This window comes from Montipora capricornis, chromosome 8 (assembly GCF_036669925.1).
Source record: "Montipora capricornis isolate CH-2021 chromosome 8, ASM3666992v2, whole genome shotgun sequence".
NCBI classification, from domain to species: Eukaryota; Metazoa; Cnidaria; class Anthozoa; order Scleractinia; family Acroporidae; genus Montipora; species Montipora capricornis.
In genome coordinates, this window is record NC_090890.1 from 37,172,949 (window position 1) to 37,185,448 (window position 12,500).

Genomic DNA, 12,500 nt, shown 5'->3' on the forward strand with positions numbered 1-12,500 from the left:
GCCCATTTAAGTACACGTCATTAGATCAACGCCGATTTTGCTAGGCGTCACGAATTGTCCCCTTACTCTTCATCCCATTAGTAACATCACTGTGCCTTGTTTGTTAATTAGAGAGTTTAAGCAACGACAACGGCAACGAAAACGTCATAAATTTGCATATTTAGTGGGCAAAATCAATAGCTTTGCACGCCCTGCAAGTGCGTTTTTCACTTTTGTCCATTTCTTTGCCGTCGTCTGCAAAAGAGCCACGTGAAATAGCCAAATTTCAGGTTTTATGTAGGACGTCAGCACTTGAGAACAAATTTTCATTTTCTCCCCTAAATTAAGCGCCGTTCCGACCAGTTGAGGAACTAACACACCTTTGTCATATTAGAAAGATTGAAATAGTCACGAAGTGCGCCTGGCCAAACGGGAAATGTTTGGTGTTTAAACAACATCAAACATGGTAGGTAACCAACCATTTTACCGTTTGGTCACCTTGTTTGGTGCTGTTTGATCGTGTTTGATAAAATTTGAAGGCCATCAAGTGTTTGATGTGCGAAATCTTGTTCGTTTGGCCAGCCGTATCAAACAAGTTTGGCGCGTGCATGCGTACCGCGCTTGCTCAGCCGCTTGTATTCACGTGTTTTTTACGTATTTGTGACCCGTAGTTCTTTGCTTGTAGAGTTTCATCTGAGTTAAATCAAACAGGTTTGAACCGTTTGGCCACTTACTTCAAAAATAGCACGTTTTGGTCACCAAACAATATCTGATGTTATTTAAACGCCAAACATTTCCCGTTTGTCCAGGCCCCAAGATCCCTTTTATTAACGTGACAAGGTGCATTATTTTGTACGTGGAGGGCAATAACAACAGCATAAACTGGATCATACACAACATTCAGAAAACACTCGGAAGGATATAGTACAAGTGAATGGTAAAAATGTTGTAGTAAAGAAACGCTTTGGTGGCAAGTGTCCAGCCAAACACTACAGTATTGTTATCACTATAGTTTAACGAAAACAGCCTGAAAGACAACAGCAACAATAAGAAAGTGTTGTTAACAACATATAAATAAACACAGCCCTCAAAAATTCTGCTCAGATTCCTCCCTTATCCTTTCTTCAAATTTTGATAACTGACACGCAAAGTAACGAAATCAAGATCTGTCAGAACACCCACGAGGAATTTTCTTTAGAAATACATGACAATAAAAAAAACCTGGTCACTGCATTAACATTACAAAAGGGAAATAGGAGATGAATTACTGTTCTAACTTGACAAAAACATTACGATAACACATTTCCATACGATGAAGCTGAGTTAGGGAAAAAAGAGGAAAAAGAGAAAGAGGCGTGCGTTTCATTCTTTCCTATATTAATACGTCATAAACAGTATGGCGGAAGTATCTTTTATCGCACTCGTTTAGTTTCAATCTCGTATTTTCTCATAAATTTGTTCATAAAATCTGGGAGGAGTAAGGCGTCTTCCTTCACTGATTTGCATTTGTGGATCATGTAGGTTCCGCAGAAATAATAAAGTATTGTTAAACTCTTTGATCACAGGCTCTACTGAATACCCACGAAGATTCTATAGTTTAAATTTCAGTAAACGATTCCATTTCTCAATGCCGTTGATGAAGAGATTTGGCGTCGCATTTACGGCAAAGGTCGGACTAAAATTTGCGTTTCGCAATCAACAATTTAAAAAATTTGTTTCATTTCAGCTCATTTCGTTATACACAGCATATTAGGCCCGGGCCAAAACCTCGAACTTCACATGAGACAAACAACGAATTAAGGTAATGATAAGTCCGCAACCTCGTCCCCAGGGCCTTCTCCTCTGCGATTTTCAAAATGGCGGCTCGTCTGGAGAAGACCCTGGCCAACGCTGAACTAACACCTTTGTTGATTAGCCCATTCATACGAACACGCTGATTGGTTTAAATACATTTTAAAGAAATATGGCGGAAGTAGCGAGTGTTTACACGAAAAAGAAAGGGCTTTAGGAGGTTGATTGCAGTTCAGTTCAAGCGATGTTGAATCAAACTGCCATTAACGATTCGAAAGGTGAATCTTTTCCGTTTTATTTTAATTTAAAAGATGTAACCTATACCATAGAAGTAGAAATAAGCCCGGGAAAATATACATAACGAGCGTGTAAACTTAGATCTGCCGACAGCTAGCGAGCTGCAGCTCACACATGTGGTCTTATGTGCTGTTTTTGTTGTTCTGTATTCATGTGCAATTAGTTTTTCCGCGTACGGAAACAAAGAAGAGTTTGAAGCGTTTTTTATGTTCGAATTTCAAATCTAAAAGGAGCTTTTGCTCGTTACAGAGCACTGTTCTAATATACGGAAAATCGCTTCTATTTTCTTGGACACATTCCTTAAATATAGGCCTTCTGCCTGTATTAGGTTTAGGCTTACTTCAAATCTTTTCAAATGCACTATTTTTTCTAATAATAATATTGTTTTGGTGGCCGAGGCTGAATTGAATATTTTTATTTTCTGCCGACGTTTAGGTTGAAAATATTCAACGTTTTCCATTGTAGCCTGACAGCCGAAAGCTCGAAAGTTTTTAACTGTATATAGCCAGTGAACGTTTTTTATAATAATTTTTTAATATGTTCTACCCTGGCTACGGTTCTTCTATTTTTAAATGAAAATATTCTTGTGAATATTCTTAGATTTTACCATATGGTATTTATGTCGTCAAATGATTGTATTTGCTGTCTGGATGGTGTTAAAGTAATTTTGGAGCCAGCCTATAGGTATTAAATACATATTATTTGATACAATGCACATGACTTCTTGCAGAAATATTATTAGTATCAAACTAACTGCCAGTGCTATGTTTGAGATTCAAATGTAAAATAAGTTTACTGTATTGAACTCAGTGTTTCCGCCAGACCGCACCATTGTGGGAATCCTGCATTGCATTTAGAGAAGGCCGCCCCCAGAGAAATGGAGAAAGGGCCAATTTAGCCCTTTACTTTTATTTTGGTAATAAAGCTTGTTGTTGTTAAAAGGCTGCATGCAGGTTTAACCCAGGATAGTATTCTAATAACCATCCCAAGGCTCAAAAATGCGACCAATATGGTTGCCAATGAACTAACAATGTACAATGCGACTAACATTTGTTTCTTTGCGACCAAAAATTCTAGTTTAGTTGCCATAATCGTGACTTCCTTTCGCTACGTTGAGGACACCTTATGTTCTTCTAGTAAGCCATATTGAAAGATCTTTGCTTCTTTAAAACACGTAACATAAGAAAAGAAGTCACTCCATCCTTTTGCTTTGCTGTGTCTCCCTATAATGCATTGCAAACCCATGGTCATTGACTTTGTCTTGTATGCCTTTGTATTGTTCTTGACGCAGGTCCTTCATGCCAGACCTCTGGCGACTAATTTTTTAGGTCCAACTATTATCTAAGAAATTTGCCCCTGAAACAAGTCTTCAGGGGCCACTTTGGTCCTTAAGTATAATTTTCTGGCTGAAATGCTGAACTATGATGTTTTTTTTCTCAGTACCTGGCCAGGGAAAATGGTTCCTGTTTTATTGTGTCTAAACACTTACATTCCTTACTGTGTTAGTTTTTCTATAAGTGGGGGCCTTATTTCAATTCTTGTTTACTGTAGATAAATTGCCATCTTGATGAACCATCTTAGCACTCACAGAAAGCGGTCAATAGAACATTTATGAAAGCTGCTGTACATGTATATCTTTCAGTGTATTCCACAAGCTAAGGCAACCTCAAAAGTAAGGTTTATAGGTGGAAACATTTCAACAGAGTATTAGTTACTCAGAGAAGATAAATAGAAGTTACATATTCCAAAGTAGTATTCTTTGATCTAGGTAGTGATAACTATATAATGTATCATATATAAAGTATCACATTGAAAACGTTTGTATTAATCAAGCATTCCCAACCTTGTCTTCAATCAATGTTGGCATAATAAAGGCATGTTGAAAGAATTTGCACTGTTTATGTCTACTTGTGTTGGTGAACTTTATACTACTTATTTGAAACCTTTTATATTCTTCAAAGCTGTTTACAGACAACTGGATGGGGTCTGGGGTAGTAGTTAGAAAGGGTTTTCTACCATTACTGTTTCCAAATTAGATTGTTTCTTCGGTCACAGCAGTGATTACTATCAACCAGCAACATGCAACAACAAGTTGCAAATTACAAATTCCTCACCCACACAATGTACAAATGTTCAGTAGTCACCCAGCTCTTCAGAACCTCTATTTGCTCCTGGACTCATCCACCTCTATTGTTTTCAGGAATAGGCCATTGTTTCTGTTGGTTATTTTATTGTTTTCACGGCCAATCTGTTAAACCTCCAAATGTGTGTTAGAGGAACATTAAACAATTATATGTCTGTTTTACAGAACTATTGTTCAGGGATCAATGGCATGCAATACCAGTGAGGGGTCCAGGAAGCCTGCCCCACCCCCTATTTTGGGTAAAAATAGAAAAGAACGCAGATGGAAGGAAAGCCGGCTGGGCAGGCAAGACAAACACAAAACCACCCCCCACCCCCCTTTAGTTCAAAGTCTGAATCTGCCACTGAATGCCTTGCAAACACTATTTTTTATGGCAAGCAATTCAAGTTCAATGATAAAGCAATTATTGAACTTGAAGTGGTTGTTACAAAATGTAGTGTGTGTAAGTGTGTTACACTGTCAGTATTTTCTTCCATTTTACACTTAATCTGGTGAACATTAAAATTCAACAACACACATCTTTGGATAAATTCATTCTCAGTATTATTCTGTAAATGTCATTTGATAAAGAGAACAATGCAACAGGTCATTATGGCAAACATAGTTTACTGGAATTAAGTGGTGTTCAAGGTTAGACAATGGTAAATCAAAGCCTAACAATTCATGCAAAAACTTGTTGCAAGGAAATCAGTTTTGTAGTTTGTGGGCTGCAAAAAGGATATACTTACATAACAGTCAAACTTTTTTCCCAGGTTAAACAATAAAAAATAAATTAACAATTGAAATAATTATTTGTTTTCTTAAAGTAATTCAGTAGTTTAAAAAAAACATAAGTATTGACCCCCCACCACCAAAAAGGTCACTTAAAATTTATGGGCATGAAGAACATCACTAGCCCAACTGAAAAATTAACAACAATATAGCCTTGGGTTATCAGGCAATAATTTCATTTGATTAAGGAACTGAGTGAAAATGTGGTTCAGCAAGGAATTGAAAATGGGTTTCCAGATTGTTTCTAATTATTTATACATTTTCCTATATACATCCAGATTACAGTATCAGCCAGAAATAGGTTATAGAATATCACCTATACAACGTAAGTTTCTGCAAAAATTAGATTCTCTTTGCCCCTAAGTTTTTAATTGAATCCAAAGCCTAATCATATAAATTTTCATACCTGTAGGTCCAAAAAGGGTCAATTACAAGGGTGTGTAGTGCTGTTTTTAAATCATTAGAGTATATTTTTAAGTCATTTAAAACTGTATACTGCATGTGTATAATTAGCTTAAGACTCAATTTAATAACTTCTGTTAATTAGACTTAATAAAAAGCGATGCCTGTGAATTAAGGAAATCATTCAATCAATCGATAATTTAATTTCAGTCAGACTAATTAAAATAAGCTTATATAGAGTTCATTACTTCATGTTCACATAGCAAGTTGGAGTATGTGACTCGATCATCTTGCTTGAATAAGCTTAGTAATATGAGGCCACAAAGAGTTTTTCACTCTGTACTTAAGAGCAGCTGAGTTTTTCTCTTTGATGTTCAATCTGATTTCAATGACAGTTAAATAAAGTGAGTACGAAAGTGTAATAAACTTACAAATGCTCACAACGTTGTATTGAGATACTTTTTTGGATTTTTGTACACGTCCTTTTAAAGCGCAAAAGTCCTGCTCCAGAATTAAAACGTCCGTAAAAATATTTCATCTTACTGCGAAGCCACCACTGCCTCGTGTACAAACTTAAAGCGTTCTTTGACCGGTGTTTTGCTTCCCACGCGATGCTTCGCCGCCATTTTGTTTTGGTCTTTCTCAAAATGTCACGTGATAAAAATCTCCAAGATTTTTGGAGATTTTGTATCACGTGAGTTCAGCGTTGGCCAGGGTCTTCTCCAGACGAGCCGCCATTTTGAAAATCGCAGAGGAGAAGGCCCTGGGGACGAGGTTGGATAAGTGCGACGTTTGACTCAATTAAGGTCGATAAACCGTGTTCCTTCTGCCACAAACGGGTAAAACGGCATTCTTATGTCCTTACCTGTCTTTAATAGACTATACTTACTTTAACATATAATGTGTTGTTATTCCTACAGCGCATAGAAGAGGCAGCAATACAACCCATGACGACGAAAACTCTAGGACAGTCCCAACTCCAAATAACAAGAAGAATGGCATCCCAATCTGAACATATCTCTGCACAACCTGAAACAGAAAGGAACTCAAAATAAAGTTCCATCCACAATGATGCGTTTTCAAAAATCTACGTTTTCTGTTTGTTTGTTTTTTTTTTATGTCCACACAAAAGCTCTTCCACAGTGTTTTGACCATTCACACTAAACCACCAAAACAGGATAACAAAACATACTATTTCGTCACCAGGTTCTGCTCAACCTTACCTTCTCCATACTGCGCATGCTTAAACTGAGTCCACGGTATGATGACACCGCGGCAAAATGAGTGCGCATGCTCCGCTTCGAACACATTTGATTCATTTGATTCGAGCTTTTGAGCTCTTTGTGTTTGAGTTTATTCGGCGGTGAAGGAAAAGTTCTATTGGACCTTTTGATGATCAAGATCTCACGCTCAACATAGACTCGACAGAAAAACTAAGCAGTAGTTCCGAGTTGTTTCCAACGAGAAAGTCAAAAGAGGTAAGCTTATTTTAGGCATGAAACATTTATTTGTTTATGTCGTTTCCATGGAAGTTATCTGTGCCAAACCATTGTTTGCTCGACGGTCTGTTTGCTCGTGTTTCGGTCACACCGTGGAAGACCTAAAAGGTGTAAATTTTAAACTGATAACATTTTTCGTTTACTGTTTTTCGCCTAAGGGCAATTCCTCTAAAAACGCGGAGGGTTTTGACAAAACAGAAGTTTTAACCTCTGACATGTGATACAAGAGCCATAGATTTTTCTGTGACCTGGTTCTCCACAGCAAGAGCAATGGTTTGTATGGTAGATGGTGATGCTCTTTCTTTTCCAGCTCTGTGTTGCTTTGCAGGACACACCAGGTTGTGGTATGATTCAATTTAATTGATCTCTAGATTTCTGTTGATTTCATTGTTCCAGTCATCTGACCTGAAGAAATCTTGTGGAAAGTGTTGATATCTGGTTGGCTGTCATTTTGACTGTCATTACTTTCAAGATGTGGGCAACTGTTTTTATCTGCATTGTTAGACAAAACCTCTTATTAAGGGAGTCAGTTAAGTTGTTTAGTTTTTTTATAAAGGGATCTTTACAAATAGGGCACAGATTTCCATGTTTTTTTCAAGTATCTTAAGTGACATCTGTGCATGAAAATGACCAAGTGATAATATTAAATATTATTGTTTTACTTTGATCAGTTTCCTGTTGTTTCTTAAACATGTCATTTATTCTTATTCCAGTGCTTAAGTCTAAAACTCTTCCTGGTGTGTGTGTGCTGATCTGGTCAAACCATGCATGGCAAGCAACATTCCAGATTGTTTTCAGAGATTGTGATGAGGATTTCAGCGTTGAATATTTTATTGGTTTTGTGATGAAAAAAGCCAGGGTTGTTATTCATCTCTCATTTTTTCCTGCATGAGATCCTGCATTTGACAACAGTATTACTGCAAATTAAACATCACAGATGTGAGGATGTCAGTGATTAAAACAAGATGGTTTCCAAACAGCTCTTCAAAATTGTCTAGAAAAGGGACGATAATTATTTACTTTCCACACCTTCTAAGTCAATGTTTGAACAAGAAAATATAATTTGGTTTTTTAATCCAAGTAAACTGTCTTACTTTCATTAATACAGCTGTATGTTATTCTAGTCTTTCTCTTGCTAAGCATTAGTTTGGATATTAACTTCTGAGAATGCTCCTACTTGTAATAGTCTTAATAATGAATATACGGTACTTACAACAATAAAATTATAGAGATATTTGAGTTACTGTATATTGTGTTTTGTGGTAACACATACCATAGTAGTTGTTGTGGTTGTTGTTGTTGTTGTTGATAGAGTCATCGTGGGTCTATCATTGGGTAGTGAAACTGGATCAGTTGTGCATAATAAAATGTTAGAGTATGAAGCAGAATGCCTCTAGTCTTGCTGGATGTATGATTACATTCCTCTCTCAGTATCTTACACACAGTGCAAAATTTAGGCTGGATTTTTGCTGGTGCAATGCATGCAAAAGTGAAATCAGTATTTTCCAAACACATGCAGGTGAATGGTTTCTTATTTCATTATCATGATTCTCATGTCTCCCCACCCTCATCCCAGCAAGGCTCTACAAGGTGATCGACAAAGCTGGAGAAAAAATTATAGTTACCAGCCAGCTGCAGGAAAAATACTGGAAAAATATTTTCAACGATGGACCACTACCAAACTCCAAGTAAAAGGGAAACATCAAGTAGCATTGGAGTCAAATTTATACTTAGTTTCAAAACTTTTTTGCGATCCTCTCTTAAAATGAAGACTTATTTTCTTTATTTTATTGCCTTGCTCTTGGAAAAGTAACTAGTGTTGTAAAATATGAGAATGGAGGGCAGGGAAGTGACTTATCCAAGTTACCGAATGAGTGGGATGCGGGCATGAAAAGAACTTATTTCTCGCTTTCAAATGATTCCAATGAAACAAGCAGACAATATCCTCGTGCAACAGTAGAAACCGTAGCCATCGTCGCAGTAGAAAATATCACTGTGCCCTTGCAAAGATGTTTACCCCGCCTTTTCCTTCTCAGTGCACAGTTTTCCCCCCAGAAGTTTACCAACGCAGAGACCATCGCGACTAATAACATTACGACCTTAGTCCTTTTGCTCTAGCGCTCGAATGCAAGGTAAAAATTCTCCTGGTTTGAACCATAGTTTTTTGGTTTGAAACGACACACGGCATATTGGTCTTTCAGGAAGCTCTCTTCAAAACTTACACCTTATCAAAGTAGTGTTGTCCTTATCATCGCAAAATGAAAACAAACACAGAGAATTTAAATTGCCGCCATTTTGCCGCGCTGTTGTTTCTATGGTAAATTCAATTGATACCAGTCCCTCGCGCGTGGAAACGATTCGCGCGTGGCTCAAGCCTGCGCACTCATTTTGCCGCGGTGTCCGGTATGATGATGTCCGGTATGATGGCAACGCCTTATCATAAATTGATAAGAGCAATATTATGCTCCAAGCATGCAATAAAGGTGGAAACCCGGTCAAAAACATCACTGCAACATCTTCCGCCACGTAGGATTATTTATGCTTTTTTGATACACACAAGTGAAATTGAGACATGCAAATGCCAGTGAAGTTAGCCTTTTCGAAAACACCTAGCCTGCGTAGCATGGCGGTTTTGGTTGCTAAGTAATAAAGGCGGGCGAGGGCAGAAAAACCGCGAGGAGATTGGGGCAGGAGCAACTGAAATTATTTTCCTCGCGGCTTCGCCGCTCGTTCTCGCGCGCTTCGCACGCGAATCTCGCGGCTTCGCCGCTCGTGCGCCCGGCTCGACAAAAAACCGCCATGCTACGCAGGCTAGAAAACACCTGTCTACAAAAAGACCCTGAACCTCGATTTTCAAGAATTTTCAATCTCAAGAGCGTTTTTCGAAAACCTCCCTTTTCACAAACATACATCTCCGTTTTCGATCGTATCAGTGTGACAGAGGGCGAAAACGGATGAGAAAGTGTGGACACTGGACAGGGCCTGAAAATGACTTGCAAGATGACATCAATAACTCGTAATTCAGGGGCACCCAACGACCAATTTGTTGTAAAATGTATTATTATACCCCAGTTAATGAAAATAAATGTTATTAAGGCATTTTCAGGTGTTTTTCAGTGTTGCTGGGAAAACATTATCTGTTCCTTTTTCCCAGCAAGACATACAAGAAATTTCCTAGCCAGCTAGATAAAATTGGTTGGTTTCCCAGCCAGCTGATCAAATTTATTTCCCAGCCAGGAATTCCGCGCGCTTTCAAATCCCTCGATCCAAAAAGGACCGAACAAAAGCGACAAAACCGGGACAAAACAGGTTTTTTTCGCAAGCGCAATCACTCTGACCAGCCGTCGTATGTTTGGGAGAGGGAAGAGGTTTTTTTTCTTTTTTTTTTTTTTTTTTTTAGTCGTCCTCAGTCTTCAGAGTTTCTACAGCCAGCTCGCATTGAAATGCTAGAAAAAGTCAGTAATTCCCAGGCAAAACCTCTATCAATAACAAAATTTCCCAGCCAGCTCATCGAAACACCTGTATTTTTGCCAGCCAGCAACATTCCTCTAGGGAACAGATAATGTGAGGAACAGATTCGTTGGGTGCCCCTGATAATTCGTATGAACGGTTTGGATGCTGGGAGAGAAAATTGAAAGTTCATCGTCAGATACTCGTGTCCTCCACAAAATCTCAAATCTGATCGTTTCAAGTCGTTGTCAAGACGCGAACGGCAAGGAAATGTATCCCAATTGTTTTGTGGCGTTCTCATAGTCGCAGTTATCGTTCTTGCTTAAGCTCACTTTTGTTGAAGTACTAAGCTATGCTTCACCTTAACAGAAATAGTACATGTCAGGGCAGCCAACGTCAATTTTCGGAAAATATCTGTTCGGAAGACGATTTGAGATCTAGAATTTTCGGGACATTTGTTGTAAAATTTCTTGCTTGCCTGCCTGTCCTAGGATTTTCGAACATCTGAAAAATGGTATAATTGCCCATTTTTAACGGATTTTTCCCCTAAAAAGGTCACCTAGAATTTTCGGGAGCCTTTTTTCTGGCTGAAAATTTCCCTATAACTTTCGGATCACTAGACTTTCAGCTAGTAAATCCGAACAGATGAAAAAATTTTAGGGGATAAAAATATGCCTATATCTACCGTTTAGATACCAAAAAACGTTTAACAATGCTATGTTTATGTGGTTTTGAACTATATTCTCGTTGGGTGCCCCTGACATGTACACGCTCAACCATAGGTTACTTCATTTCCGTTTTATTACTCGGTGAAATTCAAACAAAAATAAGACAGTGCCACTCTCTGCAAGGCTTACCTTGTCATTTGTTAAGGTCCGTAAAAATGCTGGTTTTCCTTGACCTCTGTCTTGTAACATCATCTGCATCTGCATTAAAATCCACTTGCTCTTCTTTTGTTTTGCCAGGTCATATGGAGACTGTCCCTAATGAAAACGAAGATAAATTGCAGGAAAAGCAAATACCAGTAAAGAGTGTTGCCATTGTGCAAGTAAACTTTGGTACTCGATGCTAGAAAACATTCAGGTCTCCACTGCCCTCGCTGTTTTTAAAAAAAGGCACTGAAATGTGTACTCACTAGCATATCGAGGTTCAGTGCTTTGGAAGTTTGTCAACCATTATGTCAAAAATGTAGGTAGTATCGACCCCAAGAAACTTCGTAGTCTACTCAGGAGAAATGATCACTTCAGGAGTTTTACCTTTCCTGGTTTATCAGGCTTAACAGTTAGGAATAGATTAACTGATTATACGTATTTTTAAGTTGAGATGTAAAAATTTGAAAATTTGAATGTTAATGTTTTACTGTATTATAGCTTCTTACTTGGATGTTTTTAGAAATGTAATAACCTTGTTAAGTACACGACCCCACAAGATTTTTAGCTTTAACTCCTATCGTGGATAAATAAAGATTCTATTCTATTCTATTCTATTCTATTCTATTCTATTCTTCACTTGAACAAGGGATGTGGTTCTTTTTGCAAGCAATGCCAGTCTTCAAACTCTACAGCTACATGTATCATCTATCTCTAACTACTTGTAGCTACAGTTCAGCTTTCTTTTTCAGAGAGAGAACAAAAACTCATGATTTGAAGTATGTAGACAATTCCAAACATCCATATTAAGACAAGTGTAGAAACCACTTTTGTGACTTGACTATTTTTTCAATTGAGTGCCTTTACTATGAAAAAGTCTACAATTTGCAGTTCACCTACAGTCATGGTTCTTCCACAAGTTTACCTCAGCATTTAATGCATCCATGCTGGCTCCAGCTTTTAAAAGAACTCTAATAACATTGTGATTATTTGACATCACAGCCCAATGAAGTGCTGTTGACATAAAGCAGTATAAACAAAAAGCTTAAGTCTACATTAAAATTCCACAGATTATGTTGAATTATAACAACAATAGCACAATATACCAATAACAATTCACACTGACCAGCTACCGCCAGTGGAAGGGTTTTTAAAGTGTCACAGTACCCACTGGATAGGCCGCTACCAGGCATAGTATGCACTCAAAGGGATGGCCAGAGAATCTGAAGACTTTTTTGTTTATGCATGCAATATTGACTTTTTTTTTCATCTGCCATCTCTCAACAAAGTCCGCCCCAC

The 12,500-nt window shown here is 37.9% G+C and overlaps 1 protein-coding gene and 1 long non-coding RNA gene across 3 annotated transcripts in view; one reads left to right on the forward strand and one right to left on the reverse strand.

Annotated features, from left to right (window-relative positions):
* Positions 1 to 12,500, reverse strand: part of LOC138058977 (palmitoyltransferase ZDHHC17-like) — a 46,997-nt gene that overhangs the window by 25,606 nt on the left and 8,891 nt on the right. For both annotated transcript variants that reach the window (XM_068904461.1, XM_068904462.1), the window contains exons 8-11: positions 12,127 to 12,215; positions 11,190 to 11,315; positions 6,273 to 6,412; positions 899 to 1,006 (exon numbers count right to left, since the gene is read on the reverse strand). In XM_068904461.1, the coding sequence (XP_068760562.1) occupies positions 899 to 1,006; positions 6,273 to 6,412; positions 11,190 to 11,315; positions 12,127 to 12,215 (463 nt within the window). The remainder of the gene's footprint in view (positions 1 to 898; positions 1,007 to 6,272; positions 6,413 to 11,189; positions 11,316 to 12,126; positions 12,216 to 12,500) is intronic.
* Positions 6,439 to 8,121, forward strand: LOC138058978 (uncharacterized). Its single transcript, XR_011134118.1, has 2 exons — positions 6,439 to 6,861; positions 7,041 to 8,121. It is a non-coding gene; the product is annotated as an uncharacterized lncRNA (long non-coding RNA).